Source organism: Halichoeres trimaculatus, unplaced genomic scaffold (assembly GCF_033239565.1).
Source record: "Halichoeres trimaculatus isolate MK-OKI-2021-1 unplaced genomic scaffold, fHalTri1.1 fHalTri1_scaffold_8, whole genome shotgun sequence".
Taxonomy (NCBI): Eukaryota; Metazoa; Chordata; class Actinopteri; order Labriformes; family Labridae; genus Halichoeres; species Halichoeres trimaculatus.
Window position 1 is genome coordinate 14,488,357 of NW_027437186.1, and position 24,131 is coordinate 14,512,487.

General features: G+C 39.5%; 2 protein-coding genes across 10 annotated transcripts in view; one reads left to right on the forward strand and one right to left on the reverse strand.

Moving 5' to 3' along the window:
* Nucleotides 1–15,673, forward strand: part of LOC141794818 (echinoderm microtubule-associated protein-like 6) — an 84,397-nt gene extending 68,724 nt beyond the window's left edge. For 3 of the 5 annotated variants that reach the window (XM_074675353.1, XM_074675352.1, XM_074675354.1), the window contains 15 exons: nt 3,503–3,581; nt 3,680–3,809; nt 4,088–4,186; nt 6,732–6,752; nt 7,114–7,287; nt 8,772–8,980; nt 9,228–9,385; nt 9,508–9,622; nt 9,710–9,898; nt 9,987–10,159; nt 10,555–10,717; nt 11,453–11,556; nt 11,729–11,882; nt 12,356–12,456; nt 13,740–15,673. In XM_074675353.1, coding sequence (XP_074531454.1) covers nt 3,503–3,581; nt 3,680–3,809; nt 4,088–4,186; nt 6,732–6,752; nt 7,114–7,287; nt 8,772–8,980; nt 9,228–9,385; nt 9,508–9,622; nt 9,710–9,898; nt 9,987–10,159; nt 10,555–10,717; nt 11,453–11,556; nt 11,729–11,882; nt 12,356–12,456; nt 13,740–13,764 — 1,894 coding nt within the window. In that variant the 3' untranslated portion in view covers nt 13,765–15,673. The remainder of the gene's footprint in view (nt 1–3,502; nt 3,582–3,679; nt 3,810–4,087; nt 4,187–6,731; nt 6,753–7,113; nt 7,288–8,771; nt 8,981–9,227; nt 9,386–9,507; nt 9,623–9,709; nt 9,899–9,986; nt 10,160–10,554; nt 10,718–11,452; nt 11,557–11,728; nt 11,883–12,355; nt 12,457–13,739) is intronic. The other 2 variants (XM_074675355.1, XM_074675356.1) reach the window with 1 other exon arrangement.
* A 2,413-nt stretch (nt 15,674–18,086) lies between these two features.
* The window catches only part of rtn4b (reticulon 4b), a 31,863-nt gene continuing 25,818 nt past the window's right edge, over nt 18,087–24,131 (reverse strand). For all 5 annotated transcript variants that reach the window (XM_074675084.1, XM_074675086.1, XM_074675085.1 and 2 more), the window contains 6 exons: nt 23,465–23,672; nt 22,070–22,208; nt 20,429–20,498; nt 20,168–20,214; nt 19,865–19,923; nt 18,087–18,753 (listed from right to left, as the gene is read on the reverse strand). In XM_074675084.1, the coding sequence (XP_074531185.1) occupies nt 18,711–18,753; nt 19,865–19,923; nt 20,168–20,214; nt 20,429–20,498; nt 22,070–22,208; nt 23,465–23,672 (566 nt within the window). In that variant the 3' untranslated portion in view covers nt 18,087–18,710. The remainder of the gene's footprint in view (nt 18,754–19,864; nt 19,924–20,167; nt 20,215–20,428; nt 20,499–22,069; nt 22,209–23,464; nt 23,673–24,131) is intronic.

The window sequence follows — 24,131 nt, forward strand, 5'->3', positions numbered from 1 at the left end:
CTTCTCAGCCCTCTGTGTGTGACCCCTTCTCTTCCCACAGTCTGGTGTCTATGCTGCACATGTCCTTCATCATCATACGTTAATGCAACACAAAAAGCATCCTCATGAGAAGCACAAAGCCTCTTTCAGAAATTTTTTAAAAAGTACACCAGAGAGATGAGGAAGCTCGTCTGCAGCAGACATGCACTCCCAGCAAGTCTGAGACTAAAATTAAAGGTCCTATATTATGCTCCTTTTCTGCAGTTTAATATGGATCATTGATGTCTTCATGAAATGGTAGTAACGTGTTTTGGTCCAAAAAGCCAATAAATCAAGCACAGCAGCATTGTTTCCAGGCTCTCATAGCCGCTCTGTTCAGAATGGTCTGATTTAGTGGGCGTGACCTTCATATGTAAATGAACCACCGCTGATACCACCCCACTCTTCCGCGTCACTGAGAGCGGCGCCACGAGCTCCAAGTGCACAATGTTTAGAAAACAGCAAAGCTTGTTTACTGTAACATTACAGGCTAAAACAACAGGCTAACCACAGCTTTAGCATCCTGAAGCTAACACAGAGACAGGGGAGGAAAAGCTCTGACATCTGCTCCACAGCACACAGCATCTCTCCTGCAGCGGGGATGGGAGTGGGCAGGGAGGGGGTTTGGGGGTATCTGCTCCGATGGACCAATCAGGTCAGACTTGCTCCTGATTGGTCATAAAAGGGAATTGCTGATGTCGGCAAATCCCCAAAATCCAAACAGCTCGTTTTAGTTCAGGATTTTACATTCACAAGCTCTACTAAATACAGGTTTTTTCATTAAATATCACATTTTGTGGGCTGGGAGGAAAGCCAAAGACACGCATATTTCACTAAAAGACTTAATAAAGTGATTTTTGCATAATATGGGACCTTTAAAAAACACTGATGTTAATAGAGACATCCAGAGGATTAAAAGTTATAGTTTTAGTTCATAGGTTGTAAAAACATGGATGTAGTAATGTAAACACAATGATACCTGAAAATTATTTACAAATCCTAACAAAAGTGGTTCTGAAATTCAAAATGCTGCTCAACCAAACATTTAGTCATTTCAAATACAGCAAAGAGATGAAGTTGAGGCAGGAAGTCAGCCTCTTGGCAAAAAAACATGCAAAACAACTGACCACACCCCCTAGTTATGAAGGTCACTCACAAGTCTTGGCTTTAACATTTACAAAACAGTGACGTAAGGAAGAATATAGCTGTGTTAAGTGTCTATACACAAAGAAAATGAGAAAAGACCAGAACAGGCTGTGAAAAGTTTTTCTTCCTTTACATTTCAAGCTTTAGCTACTGCCTTTATTTGTTTGAATGATTAAGAGGTCTAGAGCGTTTAACATCAGAATGAAAGTATACTGATGAAAATAATAGTGGCTGTAATAACTTGAAGGTCTGAGTTTTATGCAGAAATGTTATTGGATGTATGTAGTTTATGTAGTATGCAAAATCCAAAAGGAGCATCTTCATGCCCTTTGGCGACGCTAAAATGAACCATTTTTCCTGCCATCAGTAGTTGATTAAACAGATCACTCAGCCTCAAAAACACAACACATTTAGATCAACAGAAAAACATAATTATGGGCTCCTCAACTGCAAACGAGTTAAAACAAATATGACCACAGGTATGTCAGCAGTTACATTTCTAGCACCCAGCTATTGCAGAAAAACATTTAATTGAGGCTGTTGTTAACCAAATGCAAGGATTTATTTCATTTTAATGAATATCCATGGGAAAATGAAAAATGCAGTGGGTAATACACTTACGGTTTCAAATGCCTCATTAGAGAAAACATTAACTTTCCCTTCAAGCTGCTTAAACCAAGTAGCTCAGCCAGCTCACAGCTAACTCACTGACTCTGTAGTAACATTATACTGTCCTCTCTTTGTTCCTCAAAGTATTATGGGACTCGTAGGCATTGATATGGCTGGAAAAACATTGGATTGCCTCTGCATGTTACCTGGTAAACACAGTTAGCTTAAATAGCATGTTAGGTTAACAGTTTGAATACATGCATCAGTAGATGTAGTATGCTAGCATAAAGCTTTCTTTTTAGGCATCAGGTTTAAATGTGTGTGAGGTTTAAGGTATGAGTATGTGTGTGTGTGTGTGTGTGTGTGTGTGTGTGTGTGTGTGTGTGTGTGTGTGTGTGTGTGTGTGTGTGTGTGTGTGTGTGTGTGTGTGTGTGTGTGTGTGTGTGTGTATGGGTTTTCTAAAGCTTTGTACCTTGGTTGTGTCTTTCTGCTGTCCAGGGGATCCAGGTAACACCTGTCCACCTGTCTGTGCAAAGCTTCCTCATTGTGTGTGCGTGTGTGTGTGTGTGTGTGTGTGTGTGTGTGTGTGTGTGTGTGTGTGTGTGTGTGTGTGTGTGTGTGTGTGTGTGTGTGTGTGTGTGTATCACACACTTGTTGGACAGCTCATAGCCTGCAGGTCATTTTCCAAATCATTCATAGTTTTCAGAGATCTAACATTTACATTAGTTAAACTGACCGTTTTATTGTCCCATCAGACATCAATGACCACAGAACATATGTACTCCATTAAATCATATATAAACTCATTTTACGCATTGCTTTTTGGGCTAACTCTCTAAAGTCTCCAGCTGGTGTTTGGGCCATTGTCATCCTGGTAATTTGGAGCCACAATGTGTCGTTTTTTCACCAAGACAAAGATGCTGTAGCAAAGCGAAAAAGTAGCTGATTTCCTTGCACAATGTTATGACCAGACCAAATATTTTGAGTTATTTTTAATACATCACATTGCAGAACAAGACAGTTTTAGAAAATAATCATGACTTACCCTGTATTTTGTTATTTACTCCAAAATGACCCTTATGAAGTCCATGTTCTGAATTCTTTTTTTGGGTTAGACAATAAATTAATAAGGCAAGTACTTGCTTTCATATACGGTAGTTTTTACTTTTCAACCTTTTTAGTTTCTCATCTTTTAATTGCATCTATGTTGGCTTTTATGATCAGAGCCTAGTTATAGAAATATCTTTTTGTCAAAACAGCCCAAGTTGTTAGTTGTTTTATTGGTACTGTTTAAATATCTTAAACTACCACAGTACATCAATCACAACAACTCATTTAATAATTGTTCTCTGCAGTCAAGGAGCCTGTGGTTCAGAAGATATAACAGAGGTCAAATGTAAATCTGTTTATACCAACATTTTACATTTAACACCTCAATGTTTTGGGGATTAGAGTCGTGCTTTTACTGCGCAGCATGACTTCCTCAGTGTACTTCATACTTATGGAGCCTGAAGTGAGGAACAGAGGTCATAGGTCAGGGGACACGTCTTCAAGTTAAAGCAGCATCGCAGTCTGCAGCAGGAAGACCCAGACATCCGTCCCTCCTATCTCATGTCTGTCTGACCTGTCCATCTGAAACACCTGTCTGACCTGCTTGTCTCACCTCTATCTGTATAATTCAGGCTGCTTTTTACTGAGTACATAATTAAAAGCTTGATTAATTCTTCAGACCTCCGGTAAGCCGAGCAGCACCACAGCCAGAGAAACTCCAGAAGAACAACGTCTCCAAAAAGAAGAGGCTGGTAGAGGTTTGTTGTTCTCTGTACCTGTCTACCTGTCGTCCCGTCTTTGTGTCCGTCTGTCTTTCTGCCCTGGTGTTAATTTCTTCTGTTTTTATTCCCTGCAGGAACTGGTTTTGGATCACGTGTTTGGTTATCGAGGCTTTGATTGTCGTAACAACCTGCACTACCTCAACGACGGCTCAGACATCGTCTACCACACTGCTGCCACTGCCATTGTCCACAGTTTGAGCACTGGTAAACATAACAACAAACATGGACTTCAACATAATATTTACGGGGACATAACTTAATCATAAAAGTTTGCTGACAGTTCAATTGGACAGCTTCCAGGAGCTAGGTACACTGCAGTGGTATAAAATACTGAGACTCTTATTCTTATATACCTCTCATTAAATGACACATTATGTATTGCAAGCTTCCTTTGTTAAGGGATAAAGTTACTTCAGTGAGGTAAACAAGTATTTGTTTTTTCAGGTCAGGATGATGAGTTAATTTATCTGCTTTCACTTCAGGAACTCAGAGCTTCTACCTGGAACACACAGATGACATCCTTTCTTTGACCGTCAATCAGCACCCCAAGTACAAAAACATCATCGCCACAGGACAGATCGGTACACTGAGGGTATCTGTGTGTGTGCCTATGTGTGTGTGTGTGTGTGTATATGTGTGTGTGTGTGTGTGTGTGTGTGTGTGTGTGTGTGTGTGTGTGTGTGTGTGTGTGTGTGTGTGTGTGTGTGTGTATGTATGTGTGTGTCTGCATGGCGGTGTGCTTTTACTAACTTGTGTGTAGTAGCCTAAATGAGTCCTGCTTTTCTCTCCTCGGCTTCATGTTTAACCTGCTTGCTTTTTTTCTATTGACAGAAGAGAAACAGAAAAGCAGAGAAAAACAGAATTATGATAAATTAAAGAAATGTTCCAGATCCAGATGTTTTGTTTTGTTTTGTTGTCGAAAATAAAGCATCAGTAGAATAGCTTTCCTTTCATAGGTACCGAGGTAACTAAAAGGCAGGTGGCTTTCTTTACAACAAGGCACTTTAGTCGTCAGCTATTTAGTTTTGTTTTTTTTGTGGGGGGTTTTTTCAGAATGTTTTGTTTTGGTTATTCCAAGCCACTATTCATGAGAAGACAATTTACACAGGTTAAAGATGTGCCTTTTTATGAAATCAAACATGAGATTAAGCTCCCCTGTCCACCCACAGGCTGTATTTAAGGAGAACCCATTTGACTCAATTGGTAGAGGAGGCGCCCCTGTTACAGACAGGGATTAACATTAACATCTGCCAACCCGGCACATGCGGGTGAATTCCAGCTGTGTAACACCATCACTCCTACTAGCCATTTTGGCGGGTTGAACTATTTAATTGTAGTTTTTTGAAATGGCATCTGAAATACTAAACCCATTCCAGTATGAGACTACGATACTACAACTCCCATGAGCACTGCCTGCACACAGTGTTTGCTCATTGGTCCATTTGTGAAGTCTTCTGCTAACATAACTGCTGACAGGCGCCAAGACGCGCTCCGTCTTGAACACCGTGACAGCTCCAATTGTTTAGAGCCTGATAACGTGACTTACATTCACTTGCAGCTTTTTCGCTCTATATTGCAAACAAATTCCGGGATTTAAGTCCTAAACTGGCGTCAAAACTCCAGTAATTTTTTGAGGACATTCATCAGATGGAGCTCTTTTAAACTCTCACTGCACCGATCTCACCGATAACATTCACCTAGAGCAGTGTACCTATATATGTATGTATATACATGTGTATATTGTGTGTGTGTGTGTGTATATATATATATATATATATATATATATATATATATGTGTGTGTGTGTGTGTGTGTGTGTGTGTGTGTGTGTGTATATATATATATATATATATATATATATAGCTTCTTGCTAGTTTTTTCAATTCAGTTTTAATCTTCTCAATTAATCTTCAACCTTCACAACTTTCATTAAATGCAATAATAAACTCTCTCTTTCATTAATTTGTCATAATAGACTGCATATTTTTATATTAAAGGAGCACAACCTTCAACACAACCATTTTTAAACTAAAAATACCTGACAATGACCTGTGGCGTTAAACAAGTATGTAGTCTTTATTTGAGTGTGCACAGGGGTCATTTACATTTATAAAGGTTTTAAATCTATTTAAAGTAAACTTTAGCGTGTTGTCATCGGCTTTAATCATATTTAACATGATTATCCAGCAAAAAAATTGTGGCTAGTGAAAATGCTGAGTGGCTAGTAACTCTGGGAAGCTACCAGCCACAGTGGCTGGTGACCAAAAAAGTTAATGTCAAGCCCTGTTTACAGAGGCTAAAGTCCCCATCCTGCTGCCATTTAAATGATTTCTCAACATTACTGGGGGCATTTTATCTGTAAGTCTCACCCCACGTCACCTGAAACTTTTGTTTCTTTTGTTTTTTGTAATTAACTTAATGCACAAAATATTTCTTAAAGGTATTAATTTTAAATTGCTAATGTCTGGTTTGGAATACTGCACAATGTTTGTACTGACAAAAATGAACCAATGATAGAAGAGGTGCTTTTATGGGGAGATTCTACCACCAATGTTTCCAAAGTTTCTGAGTGGCTTCAAATGTGTCGCTCAGTGTGAAGTTATACCAAGAAAATAACTCTATCAGGGGTTATGTCTCATGTATAGTGAATTTGGTTTAAGCCTGTTTTTTTCTTTCCTATCAAAAATTTGCAGTAACTTCTAACTGGCTCATAAGAGTTATAGATGCCCCTTGTTGTAAACAAGCTTCCTCTAGAAGAGCTAGTAACTGAGTGTCTGCTGCTGCTCTTGACTCCTTCCTCCAAAAAAAGTTTGCTGAGATCCATCAGCTGGACTGAAGCATCAGTATCACATGCTCTGTGTGACTCTGTTGGAGCTACATCTGTCTTAAATACAGTCTGTGAGAAATTTTGTACAGCCCCTCAAAGTCTAGTCTGTAAAAAGTCTGTTACTACCTTCAGCCTGATCTGGGTAGCAGTGAACAGATATAAATATCTCTCTTCAGTGTCATGGCTGACATTAGCTTGTTTAAAAAAAACTCACTCAAGGTTTTTATCTGTTTTGTTGTGTTTTTTTTATGTGTGTTTTGGCTGGCCTCATTTGTCACCATCGCTCTCACAACACCTCAGGTGACGTCAGTGAACTTCCAGGTAAACAAACAAACCGCACCGCCTTTCCCATCCCACTGAGACAAACACCCTGCGACCCAGAAACACTGTTGAATCAATTTTAATTTAAAAATGTGGCGGCAGTCTCATGCACCCATACCTTGTGCATACATTAAGTTTTGTGTAATTAAAGATTTAATGATCCCTAACAAAAGAACCTCTTCAGCTCTTCAATGCTAATGCTCTGGTTCTCAGGGTGTTTGTAGGCTGCATCCATCCTTCTATCTGCTCTGTTTTTGTTCAACAACAGCTTTTTGTAATTACTTTTACAAATTCCTTCAGCTTCAGGTCATTAAGTCTTAAACAATGTCCTCTTTCATTGTGTCTCATGATCTGTCTTCAGGCACCACTCCATCCATCCACGTGTGGGATGCTATGAGTAAAGAGACGCTGTCCATTCTTCGGTGTCCTCACACTAAAGGCGTCGGCTACGTTAACTTCAGCGCCACAGGGAAGCTGCTGCTGTCTGTCGGAGTGGAACCTGAACACACCATCACTGTGTGGCGCTGGCAGGAAGGTCAGACTGGCATCTGAGATCAAGGCATCAAGGACACCACTGTAAAATACTAATACAGATGTCTACCACACACTCAAATCTGGTCCTCTCACACTTGAAGTGCCAATTACATCCTGAAAAGTTAGCAGAAACAAGATGCACTGCCTGGCCCAAGAAAAAGTTTTCACCAAAAACAAAAAAGGTCACACACTCAAATATTTAGTTGGACCGCATTTAGCTTTGATTACGGCATTGTTTCGATAAGCTTCTGCAATGTCACAAGATTAATTTCCATCCAGCTTTGCATTCATTTTTCACCAAGATCTCACATTGATGATGGTAGAGTCTGACCGCTGCACAAAGCCTTCTCCAGCACATCCCAAAGATTCTCAATGGGGTTGAGGTCTGGACTCTGTGGAGGCCAATCCATGTGTGAAAATGATGTCTCATGCTCCCTGAACCACTCTTTCACAATCTAAGCCCGATGAATCCTGGCATTGTCATCTTGGAATATGACCGTGCCATCAGGGAAGAAAAAAATCCATTGATAGAATAACCTGGTCATTCAGTATCTTCAGGTAGTCAGCTGACCTCATTCTTTAAGCACAGACTGTTGCTGAACCCAGACCTGACCAACTGCAGCAACTGCAACCCCAGATCATAGACTGCCCCCACAGGTTTGAACAGTAGGCACTAGGCATGATGGGTGATCACTTCATCTGCCTCTCTTCTTACCCTGATAGCCCACCACTCTGGAACAGGGTCAGTCTGGACTCATCAGACCACATGACCTTCAAATGTTTGAGTAATCTCTGATCGCGATCATTCAGGATTTTCTTTCGGCCACATTTCTTCCTCGAAGATGATTGGTCTTTACTTCCCTTCCAGTTTTTGATAATACATTGGACGGTTCTTAATCCGACTTTTGTAGTTTCTGCAATCTCCTTAGATGTTTTCTCTGCTTGATGCATGCCAATGATTTGACCCTTTTCAAACAGACTAACTTCTTTTTCACAACCACAGGACGTGTCTCCACATAGTCATTGTAGAAATGAGAAGCAACTCATTGCACCAGGGATGAAATAACATGTTGCCAGCTGAAAGATAGTCGCCCATACAGTCACTATCCAACAGGAGGCTCGTACCTATTTGCTTAGTCATATCCAGGTGGCAACTTTTTTGGCCAGGTAGTGTAGTTTACAGGGTCACTATTTAAAAAAAAAAAATCTGCTTATCTTTTGAGTTTTTTTTCCCATCCTGCTCCTAAAATCCCCTGATAAATGTTTAATGTGAGGTGACACGACTGACAGATAACAACTACATTTGATGTTTTTCATTGTGTACAGCAATAATTGCTTCAAAATATAAACACATCATATCTGTGCTACATGTGTTGTCCACTTGTTTGAAGATATCAGAGGCACACAGGGCATGATGCTCGTGTTTGGTTAGAGAACATTGGGAGAGCTCAATTAATATGTTATTGGTGTCTGTGTCCAACACAGGATCCAAGGTGTGCAGTATAGCCGGACATCCCGACCGGATCTTTGTGGTGGAGTTTCGTCCAGACTCAGACTCTCAGTTTGTGTCGGTGGGAATCAAACATGTGAAGTTCTGGACGCTGGCGGGCGGAGCTCTGATGTATAAGAAGGGTGTGGTTGGAACGGTGGAGGACGGCAGGATGCAGACGATGTTGTCTGTCGCCTTCGGTGCTGTGAGTTCACTGCTTACCTTTGAAAAGTTAAATGTTTTTAAAATCTGATAACCGGAGCTCCCTGCTCACATCAGAGGTCTCAAATTTGAGACCTTCAGCTAAAATATTAAAAAAGACAAGAAAACATTTATTGTTATGAAAATATGTTTCCCAGCTTTCAGATCAGTGCATATCTGCAACATGTGGCTTGTCTTTTAAGCTTTATCATAATGTTAACAACGTGATCAACATTTAATGTGTGTTTCAGAACAACTTGACATTCACTGGAGCCATTAATGGGGACGTGTATGTGTGGCGGGATCACTACCTGCTCAGGGTGGTGGCCAAAGCTCACACCGGGCCTGTCTTCACCATGTACACCACTCTGAGAGACGGTCTGATCGTCACGGGCGGCAAAGAGAGGCCGTGAGTAACACAACAAACATCATCAAACCATGAATGATCATCTTTAGCAGCTCAACTTTACAAACTATACAACCAGCATAGAAGTGCTGTATGTGTTAATGATGTAAATGATTGTGTCTCAGGACTAAAGAGGGCGGTGCAGTCAAGCTCTGGGATCAGGAGATGAAACGCTGTCGAGCGTTCCAGCTGGAAACAGGACAGCAGGTGGAGTGTGTCCGCTCTGTCTGCAGAGGAAAGGTGAGCCCATCACATTTTTGCTCTTCATCCCCAAGCTGTCACCTTATTTTTTGCCTCCTCATCAACCCCAGTCTCTTCTCTCCTCAGGGTAAGATCCTGGTAGGGACGAAAGACGGGGAGATCATCGAGGTTGGGGAGAAAAATGCAGCGTCCAACCTGCTGCTGGACAGTCACGCTCGAGGAGGAATCTGGGGCCTGGCTGCTCACCCTGTCAAAGAGCTCTGCATCACTGCCAGCGATGACTCCACCATCAGACTGTGGGACCTTACAGACAAGGTGAACTTATAAATAACCCACTCACAAATGTAATATTTTGTTTGAATATGATGATTCATTAAATCTTGTCCATGTTTTTTTCCTGTAGAAACAGTTGAACAAGGTGTGTGTCGGACACGCAGCTCGATGTGTGAGCTACAGCGCAGACGGAGAGATGCTGGCAGTGGGGATGAAAAATGGAGAGTTCCTCCTCCTCCTTGCCAACTCACTGAAGATGTGGGCAAAGAAACGAGACCGCAGTGTCGCCATCCAGGACATCAGGTGGGAGATTTCAGGAAGGGGATGACAAAGGAGGAAAAAAAGTACAAATAAAGCTTTGTGATTTAAAAATAATTTAAGTATATACAAGTTAGACCAGTTAGACCAGCGTCTTAAGAGAAGAAGTATTTTCACAACATTGAAACCAAAGAAGACTTGTTAGATTTTTTTTCTTTGATTTGAAAAAAAAAGGAACTACTTCACTGAACACACTTACCAGACTCTTGAGGCGTTGGCAGTCTTTTCTCACGGCATAATAAAAATAATGAAGAGAGATGGTGAGCCAAAGGATGAGGGAAAAAGGAAACTGAAGTGAAATCAGAAAGTTAATTGTTGAAAGGCTGCTTCAGAGTCTTGCAGCTTGACTGAAATCTTTTTACATGTTTATGTGTGAGCAGGTTCAGTCCTGATCGACGTTTGTTGGCGGTCGGTTCTGCAGAGAACACTGTGGATGTTTACGATGTCAGCGGAGGACCGAGTCTAAACCGGCTGGCGTACTGCAGTGACATCCCAGCTTTCATCCTGCAGCTGGACTTCTCTGCTGACAACCGTTATATACAGGTATGTATTCACAATACATACCCCCCATTGCTCAAAAGAAAATATTACTAACAATAAACATATAAAAGAATTAGTTTCAATAGCTTAGCTTCAACACAACTAATGTTTTTTAGTGGTTTCTCGAATTTCAACACTTAATGCCACATTTGCATTAATGGAGATGCTGTGTCATCTGTGAGGAGGCTAAAGCTCAGACTTCATTGGACTTTGACGCATTGTTAGACATTTGTATTATACAACAATGATCTAAAGTACATCTAAAAATTAACAAAGGCTTGGTTTCAAAAAAAGTCCTGAAATAGTCCAGAGTAGCCCTCACAGTCCCCTGACTGGATACACGTAGAGGACCTCTGGTGGGATTGAAAAAAGGCAGTTCATGCAAACCCAACAATATTAACTAGAAGCCTTTGTCTATGAGGAGTGGGCTCAGTTTCCAGAGAGAAGCTGCCAGAAGCTTGTATTTGGCTTTTTATCAAGTTTGCTTCACCAAGTACTGGAGATGCTTGACATGAAGGAGTACAATAATTTTTAGACTGCAAAAGTTTTTAAAAGTGACATTTTTAATTGAAATCTGAGAAACCACTTCCAAATATTAGTTGTGTTAAACACCTTTGAGCGCAGCTGTTTGTATATACCTGCTTACATCAGGCAAAAGAGCTGTAGTGTGCAGGTGTTAGACTTTTTAATAGTACACACACATTTTATGTCTGTGTGTGGGGTTGTGTGTGTGTGCAGGTGTCATCTGGGACCTATAAAAGGCAGATATTTGAGGTTCCTTCAGGAAAGTTAATTAACGACCAGATCATCATTGACAGAATCACCTGGGCAACCTGGACAAGGTAAGACACTCACACACACTCACACAAGGATTGGTAAGTCTGTAAATAGTTTAATCTTCTTCCCATCAGCTCTAGGTCTCTGTTCATCTCCCTCCAGCTGTTTCACATCTGTAGACACAAACACTGTCACATAACTTACAGTCATTTCTAAATGTAACCTTTTGTCCTGCAGCATCTTGGGTGATGAAGTTTTGGGAATTTGGCCCCGAAATGCCGACAAAGCTGAAGTCAACTGTGCGTGTGTGTCTCACGCCGGCATGAACATCGTCACCGGGGACGACTTTGGATTGATCAAACTGTTTGATTTCCCCTGCACAGAGAAGTTTGTGAGTTTGAATCACTTTACCCTCTTAAAACAGCTGACATTTGTATTTGTTTTGTTTTTTATGTGTAGTATTTAAGCTTTTAAAATGAAAAACCAAAATGACAACAATTCAGTTTCATTTGGTTTTATCTAAGAGAATCTATGAAACATGGACTCTTTGAATCCCCCAAATCTGTGATGTGGGCAGATTCAGGGCTTTGTGGGACTCCATGATTTAAGCAACATGAACGTTCAGACCTGATGCACATAAGTAGCTCTGTGTGTTTTGAATAAATCATGTCTGGATGGTGAAACAGTACTTAGTTACCTCAATGATAGCTGGGAGGATTAAACTACAGAACAGAAAATGTCTGATGTAATCCTCAGACTGTGAATTATGTAGCAGGAGTCAGATCATCCTTTGATTGTCAATAACAAAGAATCTTCATTCATTGTTTTTCGCAAACGTATAATGGATTTTTTTTCTGTCTTCAGGCCAAACACAAGCGCTACCTCGGCCACTCAGCTCACGTGACAAACATCCGTTTCTCACATGAAGACAAATATGTGATCAGCACAGGAGGAGACGACTGCAGGTGAACTGAGCTCTGATGTTATTGTATCATAGTGTCCATCTACAATGGTTAATACAAATACTGAGATCATTTTAAAAAAGCAACTATTTCAAGAGCTACATGACACAGTTTACTGTTGGAATGAAGGTTGGGGCCAGTTTGCAAATAAATAAAAACGAATGAATATATTAATAAATGAATAGATGAATCTATCTATTTGAGAGAACATTTGTCTTTCTATCAGAAACCAGAAATTCTTTTTCAACCCCAGGGGGAAATTTTATATTACCATTGCTCTTCACATAGTACAACAGTTTGAAAATAGAGATGTAAAAGGTTCATGAAATAAAAATAAGTCATAGATATACAATAAAATAAGCAATAAAGTAGCAGTGAGAACTAAAATAGGCGGTAAGTACTAAACCAGATAAAAAAAAATATTTACATAAAGAAGTAATACAAGGCAAGATGGACTATGTTTAACAGATATTTCACTTAGTTAACTGTATTAAAAAGAGTTTGGCACTTGGTATCTTAAGATTAAACAGATATTGCACATAGTGAACTTTATTAGACAGATATTGCATAAGAAGAAAAGAAATGTTCAGATATTGCTCTTTGTGAAGTGCATAAGATAAATATTGTGTAAGATTAACTTTATTAAACAGAACGTGTACTTTAAGACAGGTATTACACATGAAAAACAGATAATGCAGTGTATAACCAGTGTGCAAACAGGATGCTCAGTTTGAATCTGAATTTATGAATACCAGTTAAATAAGTTAAATAATATTCACATGACCTATTATTACCAGACACATTTACAAACTAAAAAACACTCCAGCCCCCTGTGTCCTTTTCTTACCACAGGGTCTGTTTGTTGTCACACTGGTGTTTGAGAAAACCTTTATTTCAGCCTTTGTCCATTTTAGCTGTTGTCTCTTGGAGACTTAACCCTCTTCCCTCTGATTGGCCAGCCTCCTCCCCCCTTGAGGTCTGTCCAGGCAGGACTATGGGCAGACCTTGGTGTTTGAGGCCCACACCTCCAGTGTACCATATATCAGTCAGGAGATCCTTTGTGACGACGTCATCATTTCAGCAAATCTAAGGAAGATTTTTCTAGACTAGGATGGAGCTTTTACAATGATTTCATTATTGTGTTGTTGTTGTTGTTGTTGTGGTGTATCCTTTCTATAATTTTGTGTTTTTTTTTAAAGTTTACAGTGCAAAGCCCTGAAAATCAATGAAGACTAATAACACACGTGTCTAACAGTGTTTCCATGTCCAATGTTTGTGTGTTGCAGTGTGTTTGTGTGGAGATGCCTGTAAACCACCTTCAGTGACACTTCATCCAGAGCACCTTAACAGCACCACAAGTGGATCCAGAGGGAATTGAACCCATGACCTAAAAGTCTTAGCACCACTTTGAAGGAGTTCAAAAGCTTGGGATGAAATAAGTACAAAATGAAGCCGACTTCACTGATGAAACAAAATGTTTACAGTCTGTCCTCAGAAAGACGAGGCAGAAGCTGAAACGCTTCAGCACCTCAGAAAGGATCACAGGAAGACAAAAACATGAGACTGATTTTATGGCTGGGACAGAGGAGAGAGACAGACTTTTATGTTTCTGGTTCATTTTAAAAACAAGAAGTTGTGTTATTAAAAACACCATATGCAGTTTAATGTCAACACAAATGTCCAGAAGTTTGTCTGTAACTGAGAAATGAAAACTTGACACCTGATTTAAAAATCATTCCTCATTTCAGAAAGCCTTTACTGAATCTGTATCGTTAGGTTTCATCACACTTAAGTGCCTTTCTAGATACCTGTGTTTGTTCTCTTTTTTTTAAGGAGGTGATATTTCAAAACCTTTTCTTTTTTATTTAACCCATCAATGAACTTTATTTTGTACTCTGTCTGGTGCTACACTGAGAATGTTCAAACTTTTATTCATCCAAAATGAACAAAAGAAAAACATTTTCTTGGCTGCTGCTTTTTGTTAAGTGACATAAAAAACATCCAAAGCATCATGATCGTAAAACAACACAGGACAAGTAGAAAAAGAGAAAAATAAGAGGAGAATTATTCTTAGAAATATTTTAATGTTATTTATGCCTACTCTAGCGTGTGGAGGAGTTTTCTGTGTCTGAACTGTTCGATATTAACTTTTACTGTTGTAAAAAGTGTCAGAGTCTCTTTGTGTAACAAGATTTACAGAAGAAAAGTTTCAGGTTGTACACCTGATTTGTTGACTCATTCACCATCTACACACTGAGTTTTCTGTGGTCAAAGGGTCCCTGAAGCACTCACAGAGGCAGGAGAAAAAGAAAACAGAGAGTAGACAAATTTAGATTCCAAGGAAGAGGATGAGAAGTTTAGAAACAGAGCCAGCTGAAAAATGTTGTTGATGTTGTTAGTTTGATAAAATCTAAATTGAAAGAGAGTCTTTAGAAACACAGTCACACGAGACAGCTGTGAAAATGTTTACAAAGGACTCAGCTTTTTCAGTTTTAGCCAAAAAATATGAACAAATTCCTTCAAAGGTTAACTGTAAGTCTGACACATATGTCCTCTTCGGTCTGCCGTTCCAACAGAACAGTATCTTTGGACAAACTGCTTTTAACAACTTTAATCTTGATGTTGTGACTTCTGTTACACACTGAGTTCCTGTGATTCAGAAAAAAAAAAAAAAGCCAAAACTGAAACCTTCGTAACGATGCCAAAAATAGTCTTACCACCTGTTCTGACTTATTGTTACTCTGATTATTAGCTAACAGTGTGATGTGCAGCGTGTTTGTGCAGAGTGCATGTGTGGTGTGTTCCTCCAACGTGGCTGCTGATACGGGATAATAAACATGTATCGTATAAAAACGTATAACAGAAGAAAAATGACATAAGAGAAGAAGCCAAGGAGCATCCACAATTCAAGAAATGCAATTACTGAAGATGAAAATGCTGCATTGAGATGAGTTTGCGTTGATTCCTCTTGGTGCGGGTCGTCGTTTTGTGCAGGTCTTTTGTTCACTCATGGTTTGTATCATACTGTACATGGAAATCTATATGATGCTCAGATGCATGAATTTATTTTTAAACCAAAATATCTTTGTTGATAAGATTTTATGGTGCAGTTATGTTCACCAGTTGATTTTTATACTAAGGTGATTGTGATCAAAGTATGTGTGTGTGCACGTGTGTGTGTGAGTGTTAAAGTGTAAAAACAGATTAAATGAGAGTTATGGAAACACACTGTTGGGTTTTCTTGTCTTCTTTGTTTCATTTGAGACTCATCTTAAAAAGGTGTGTATAGAGTTCACATCCTATAAAAGATGTCACCTGTCCTGATGACATCACCTGCCGCCACATAGTAAAACTAAATAAGATGAACAAATAAGATATGAGAGGATTGCTTAAAAAAAGACACAGTGGTGCCAATTTAGCACGTCAGTGGTGGTACCTAAAGTGGTTAATGTGTATAAAACATATTAATGAATTAAAAGTCACCAGAAATCCTCTTGGCAACGTAGAGTACAGGTTTCAAACGCAAGTTTGTGACTTCAAAAATGTTGTGTTTAAAGTTAAGCACCAGTTAAGGATTGGTGCACTCTTTTTAAATATTTTTTCCAAAACTGAACCTTGCGAATTAAAATATTTCCTCAATTGTAAGTTTATCTCATGCTCATGAATATTACAGTAACTAATAACTGAATAAACTATCTAACCTTGCAGCAGTTGCCAACGCAACGCAACGAAAACGCAAGTTTTTGGGGAAAAATTTATGTGAAAAATATCTTCTTTATTTTCTTTACTTAAATATTTAGAGGTAACCAAAGCTTTTGGTCCTCACAGCAAGCAAGGACAAAATCGCTTTCCAAAACCCCAGTATGACTACTCAATGTACTTCTATAATAACTAATGACATTGCTGTTCATTTAATTGTTATGTGATAGTTTGATCTGAAAGGAAATTATGTATGGCAAACATTTGTTTTAGAATATTCAGTTTTATGTGACACCTTTATACACTCTTCCTTTTCTTAGTTAACTTAACTTTTAACTTAACTTGACCGTGGCAGGTTATGTTTTAGAAGATGTCTGATTTTAGCACTTATTAGCAGGAGCATCTCTTTTTAGCCATTTACAAAATGTTTTTTATCACTACACTCCATCCTCTGATCTGTTTTTCTTACAGTGGCTGTAACTCACAAACAGCTGACTGTGAGTGGCTTGGATGTCCACAAATGGCTTTATAGATGAACAGTTTCATTCCTCAAGAGACAAAATGTGTGAGAGAAATGTAGAGCTACAATCAGGAGAAAATGATTGTGTGAAGGGATTTAACTGATGCAACACTGTACGATAAGCCTGGTGAAATTTCTTCAAGTTTTCACCATTTAAAAAAAATGAATTTATATATTTATTTATTTATAAAAAAATCAATACCTATAGTTTTTGATAGACTTCTCATGTATCTTCTCTTAGAATATTAAAGCCACTTTTAGACATTTTCTGGGAGTTTTAAAAAAATAGGCTTTAAAAAGAACACTTCAACAATATTATTAACAGCCACCCACTCATTTATTTGTATCAATGGCCCTAAACTCCATCCTTTATAATTATCCCAGTTTATATTAAAGCAGATTTCTCAAAGTGAACTGCTGTAAATAAACCGGCAGTATTTTATTTTATCTGTGAGCATGAGGTTATTCTGAGTCATACAGATTACCGTATTTCCCCAAACTAACTGCTGTAGTGAAAGCTGTTTATTGGTATCCTGAGGGAGCTACATGTAGTGGTCCTGGTACCTGTGACTAAATGAAGGGATTGTCTGAATAGAAAAATATTTTCATAAGTTTTTCAGTCAACCTAAAAAATGTCTCAAGCTTTGCAAAATCATAATGAAGTATTTGATACAACGCTCAGAGGAGAAACAGATACAGATGCACAATTTTAAGTCTTCAGTGAATAGTCGACAGTATAGATCTAAACCTTTAAAGTTAAACTTTGACTCTGTGGGAAGAAAGAGAAATAATACTCTCATTAATCTGGCTTCTTTGTTTAGTGGGCTTCCATATGAAGAAGTGAACTTGAGTCAGCGTAGGGGAAGCACAGATGAGGAGGCAAGACTTTCTTCGTCTAGAAGCTTTATTGATAATTGTTCACATCTCACAATGCATTCCACAAACACGGCTCCCAGCTGGAAGCTTTTTATCGTCACAATTGAAGTATGAAGTTTATCATTCACAATTATACTTGCATAACAAACAAATGCTCAAAGGTTTCCCAAAGTCACATCAAGTTGCAACTTTATTAAGATATTGGCTTCACAGACAGCATGGTTATTTATTTTTTTCTTTAAATCCCATTTCATTTTTTTTTTCTTTTTTAATATTTTATCTGATGTGGATGAATGTAAACGTGTTCCTTCCAGAGTTTTTCATTACTAGACAGCTGCGATGACATGGAAATAACTTTCATGAAATTAATGACTTTTGTCTGGCAAAGGTTTTCTAGATGTTTCTAGCTAGAGTTACTCAGAAGCAATGTAGATCTTATATGGTAGTACAAGCCCCCACCCACCCCACCCCACCCCTCTGCCTCATCAGGAGTCAAAGACGTCGTTCACAAATTCGTCATTCGTCACATCGAGGCAAAATCACGCAGAAGGTTACTGAGGAAACGAGCTGAAAGCTTGAGGGACACGACAGTAAAATCACAAAATACCTGGAACTCAGTCATCATACCAAAATATGAAAAATACAAATGAGGTGCTGCTCGCTCACATCTTTCTCAAAAACAGCAGACGAAGAAAAAAATCTCTCTCCGCTCGACTCAACTGAGGGCAGGGTCAAAAGAATCAAAAATAACCTGGAGGTGAACTAACCTCTCACAATGCACTGGGGTGGGGGAGAGGGAGGGTTAAAGTTCAGCATTAAAATGTGTTTCTGTGAGTTTGAGACAAACAGAAACAAACATTTCAAAACCTGATTAAAAATACAAAGCATAAGAAGCTGAGCTCGACGTCTCTGCTGAACTCAGACCTGCTTCCACGTTTCCAGAAAACACAAAAAACAAAAAGGAATTCTGAACTGGAAAAAATGTTTTATTATTTTGACAAATAAAGTACGAAGGGCTGCGTCCACGCCAGACCCCTCCACTCCTCCTGCCTTCCTTCAGATCCTCCCTCACCCATACGCCCTGCTTCCCCCTCCTCCCCTCTAAATGACCAACCATCTTCTCTCAGGACTTCCTGAATCCAAACTCCGACTTGTCGTTCCTTCACTCTGTTTTGCGTTTCATCCCAGGCACCTTCGCCTGGATCCTGCAGGAAATGGGGAAGAAAAGATTAAAGAGGGCTCAGAGAAAAGAGAGGTTCAGAGCTCAAAAACAAACAAAAAAGCCCAACAAGCATTCGAGCAAGGCAAAACACATAGTTTAACATTTTTAATGGTAATCTGAATTTTCTATATCTTCTCTTTCCTTCTTAATCTTTTTATACCTCACACTTTATCTCAATGTTTCACATTTGAACCAAGCAGCTTCAGTCTGAGTACATAAGACAATGGGGGAAGTGCTAAAATCTGCTGTTTCTGGAGTGTTTGCTTGAGGCTGACTCCGGAAGTAGCGGAAGTCACAAACACACCAAGCCAAAAAAGCCATTTTCAAAGCAGAAATTAACCTATTTACAGCCTGGTTCAAAAAATGTCCCGTCTGAGTCGCTAATTTTACTACCGGCACCCACTGTACGGGGGGTGAATTTTTTTATAACTTGGTCGTTCAGAGGATACTAAGATCGCAAGCCCCCCCAATAAGAGGCACAGCTGAGGGTCACGTGACCAACAGGTGCCCTATGGCTGTATACGAAGCCCTTGCCACTACCAATATGGCCGCTATAACCGATGTGCTTCATTTTCCGTTTCAGAAACGGACAGGTGGCATCGGCGAGACTATGTCCATGTTTTAAACAGTCTATGATTTGAACTCACTGCTTAAGATATGTAAAGAGAAATAGACTTCTCCGTTTTTTTGGCATTTATTTGTTAGAGATTTTAACTTTCAGTTACTGACTTCATCTACTATCTGCCTGGTCATAAAATCATATTTTTACCATTAATTAGCTTATTTGGAGATGCTATTCTGCAGTAAAAAAAAGTTTGACATATAAAGTCCAATTTTTAAATGTGACAATTTCTGATTATTTAAAAAAAGTACTGTAAAGATCTCTGATTTCATGTGACACAGGTCTGTTGGAAAGAACTAAAACAGAATAGAAAACTCAAGAGGGTTACGTAAGCAGAAAAACACATTTTATAATAAATTGAAAATGTGCTTCTACGTTTTATTACAAGAAAAAATGAAATGATGTTAGGCCCCTCTGAAGGTTTGATTCATAACACAGATGAAAAGAGATTCAGAGAGGTGTGTGGACTTACTTTCCAATAACGTCTTTCACCTGGTTGTTGACCAAAGCCAAGTAGTGATCGATCTGAGTCTGAAGTAAAAACACAGACAGAGGAGAGGAGTCAGGATCAGGATCAGGAGCCAGTCAATGAATGTGCTTTCAGATGATCTTTACATACAAACCTGGCTTTTTACATTCAATATAAGTTGTTCAACTCAAAAACAAATCCTGAGTTAGAGAAAAATTATTGAAGGAAATAAAACAATGACTGGGTTTCTGCTCTGATTAATGTTTAAGTGAATGTTGACATTAGGTGCATTTGTTGCAGGCTTACCTGGTGTTTCTCATAGACGATCGGGCAGACGAAAGCCCCAATCAGAGCTGAAGAGAAGAAGAAAAGGCAAATTACCCAAATTATACTCTTCCTTCTTGTTAATCAAACTGGAAACAGTTTGGACTAAATGTGTGGTTTTCAAACTACTAATATTACACCACCAGATGGAGCCAAAGTAAAACCTACGTCCACATGAAATCTACATGAACTTAACAGCAGAGCGATAGAGCTTTATGAAAAGACAGTTTTACATTTCCTTACCCAGAATAATAAGAGTGAGCCCGTTGAAGAGGGCACCAACATAGGTCAGGATCCACATAAAGACAGCAAACTGTAGACAGAGGAAGAAATTCAAGTTGAGTTCCAGTTAAATGTATTCAAAGATTTTGTTGTTAACATTTAAGAACTCACCCTCACGTTTTATAAATGAAGACAGACTGATGACTGCATATTTTAATTCTCATTTTTCAACATGATCAAAATCAAGGGTAGACTCATGAAATCACCTGCCTGGTAACCAAACACCTGAACGCAGTTCAACACTGGTTCAAGTTATTCTTGTTTAAATTCTGCAGCTGGTCTGTTTCCGAGCGCTGAAACACGATGAGAGGATGCAGAACATCGCTGGACTCTGACCCTGCAGCTGTTTTATTTTGAACGTTTACAGAGTTGTAATCTAACCTGACAGTTTCTGCTCTCGTTACTGATGAACATGGAAACAGCCGGAGAAAACATGGCTGCTGGGGAAAAGACCCAACATAGATAAAGAGTGAGGTCTCTGACTGGAGGGGTGTGATTAAATATGTGAGACATTTTAATGAGCTGCTGGTGTGGCTGTAAATTTTTACCGCTGGCACTGAACGGGAAATTAATCAGAGGCCGAAGAATAACAGGAATATTTGCACAATCCCCCCAGACACACAGGCTCGTAATCTGCAGAGATTTTCAAACATTCCTGGGGCTCAAACTTGCTCCTGATCCGATTAAAAGAATCTGAATTTTTACCCTCTTAGGGATTTTCTCTGCACTGACTCTGCCTCACTGATGGACTGAGTGCAGGGCTGATCTGGACTGCAGGCTGGAGGCTGTGGAGGTGATGACAGGAGTCTGACTGAGGAGCTCTCAGTGTATGAGAACTGAAGGGTACCAACAATGACTGCAAACGTACAGACACCAAGTAGGTGCTGCTGATTCACTTAGAAAATCCTTTAAAAACCTTAAAATGAACAGCCCCAACCTCTGGGAACCAGTGGGATCAGTCAGCATCAGGCAGGCACTGTTTACCAGCCAAACTCCACCAAAAGTAAAGCTGCTTTGGCCGTGACATGTGACTTCAATAGTAGCAGTAATTACTTTTAAATATTGTTTAAAAAATCTGAATGAGATCACAAACAGCGACTGAACCTGTAGGACCTCAACTTTGATTCTTTATGGATGATGTAGATGTTCCTCCCCTTGAAGCTCACTGAGGAGTCGTTCTTTCAGATTTTTTTGTTTTACCTTACTTGGTGTTAAGATGAGGCTTTTGTGGCGTGCAGTCAAGCACAGCCATTCTAAAAATCCAGCTGGTATCAAAACAAGACAGAGGATCTCTTCAACATCTTTGGAAAATCTCAGATGTTTCAGAAACTCTCCTCAGGACCCAGAAGATCAACCTCATCAGTTCTTAATCAAAAAATCCGTACTCCTCCTGCATGAAGCAGGAGATCACTGGGATCACTTTAAACTTGACTAAATTGTTTGAACTCATTCGGCTTTTTGGCTCTGAAGCTGTTTCAGAGTGATGAAGGTTTTCACAGCCTGCCTTCTGCCTCGACCTATGAACAGCTGTTTTCATTCCTGTCCCCATCTTTTTGTTCACAATATCCGAGTCCTGTTTGTGTGAAGAGGAGCTGCTCTCACCTTGATGGAGTCCACCAGGTCTTCAACCAGGAACAGGCGCCGCAAGTCACCGATAGTCTTGTTAAGTTTGGCCAGAACCATGTCGCTGTACTTGTGGACCATGTCCTCAGAGAGCGCCACCTCCTGGTCCAGGAACTGCCTGTAAGGACAGCAGAGATGAGAAGGATGATGAGAGCCTGTTGCACATTTCTGCAGCCATTGAACAGAGACACATGCAAAAATAATACAAAAAAGCAACTTCCTCACTCAGCAACACCCCCCTATGCTAAATCTGCACACACCCTCAAATTGGGCTCCTCATTCTGAAATCTTTCAGATGTTCATTCTTGATTTATAAGCTCCAAACTCGAGGAAAATAGAAACTTTTGTGCAGCTTTTTTTTTTCTGTTTCGGCTCACTGAGGTTTAGAAACTATAAAATCTGTGGAAATCAGCTTGTAATGTGACTCCCTGAGCTCCCTTTCTCCAAGCTTATGTTAATCTGAGTTAATTGACCTCTAATGTGCAGCGCGGTCACTTTTGGAAACCTGCAGGTGAAAAAAACACAGTAAGAAGGTTTTGACCTACAGCCAGGAAGGAGGATGAACGAACAACAACAAGGAGGTGAAACCAGCAGGCTGGGAGTGTGAGAGGGAAACATCTGCTCCATATTTGACAGAAGTCTTTCAAAGGCAAATTTTTTTTTTTTAATGTCTGTACTTTCACAGCTTAAAATGATAGTAAAAAAGGTTTTTTTAAACAATGTGTCATCTGGTCGTAACATACATGAAAACATGAGCAGATCGGCCAGACTGCCTGCAGCTCTGTCTGATAATGAGGATTAATCGGGTCATTGGTTTTTGTGATTGACTTTATTTCCAAATGAAAGCAGACAGACAGAGGGATACATTAAATGTTTCATTTTTTAACCTGTACTGATGTTTGAGTTGGTTGCTTTGCTACTTTTGTTTATTTTGAAAATTCCTGTGGTTTTACCAAGTTAATGCTTCACATGTAAAATGTACAGTGTACACCTTCTTGTTGGTGTGTTGCTTCAATCTGATAGTCGAGGTAATCAAAGAAACTGAAACAGGCTCCTGAGTGTGTCTTAAGTCAAATGGAGCCTTGAGAGACCTAGTGATTTCACAACGAGCACATTTTAATGTTGTGTTTGAAACCCTCCTCAGGCTTTGTCCTCATTTTGCAGTGAGGAGTTAGCCAACATTAGCATTTAGCCAGCTGACCTCATAAAATATTCTTCTCCTACAAGGATGTTTGGTAAATCAGAGACTGGTTATGTTAATACAGGCTTTTCTTTTAAGGACAACTTTGTGCTGTTATGTAGGTGATACATGGTTAAGAACCATTTGTCAAAGACCCATGGAGAATTTATATCCTCGCGCTCTCCGATGCTTACTTGAATGGATGTCCCTCATCTGACTTCTGGATGGCCTGCAGGATGCCTTTGTATATCCTGAAACAGATGGTCACTGAGAGCAGAGCCAGGCCGATGTAGGAGCAGACGCTTACGATGCTGCAAACCGTCAGGGAGAGGAGGAGCAGCAGGGCAGCGCCAAACACCACGCCTGTGGTCTTCACATCTCGCCAGTAGAGGAGATCCACCACTACAGGAGAAGCAAAGACAGGAAGTCAGTCATGCACAATCTACCATGTATGCATTAATGCCCTACTTTACAGTTTGTGTTCGTTAAAGGAGATGAATTTTCTTGAGGGAGTGTTTCACTCGTTTATGAGTCTTAAAAAAATAAATAAATATCTTAAAGAAATAAATAAATAAAAAGGCAGAGATTTCTGTTCAGAATGGAAAAAGTCATAAGATGCTGAATCAAACCTCAGTGAGAGCCAATCATCTGTAAACCACATTCTGACCTATGATTTGGTATTTGATGAATAGTAATGATTGAAACAGTGTGAATAAAGGGCATATCAAAGTCATTATATTTGACATATTATGTAAGTGGGTAAGAAATCATGAGGTCATCATGGGACGAGAGGCACTGACCAGGGAGGAGATAAATCAAAGGATTATGTTCACACTCACACAAAATGAATCAGCTCAATGT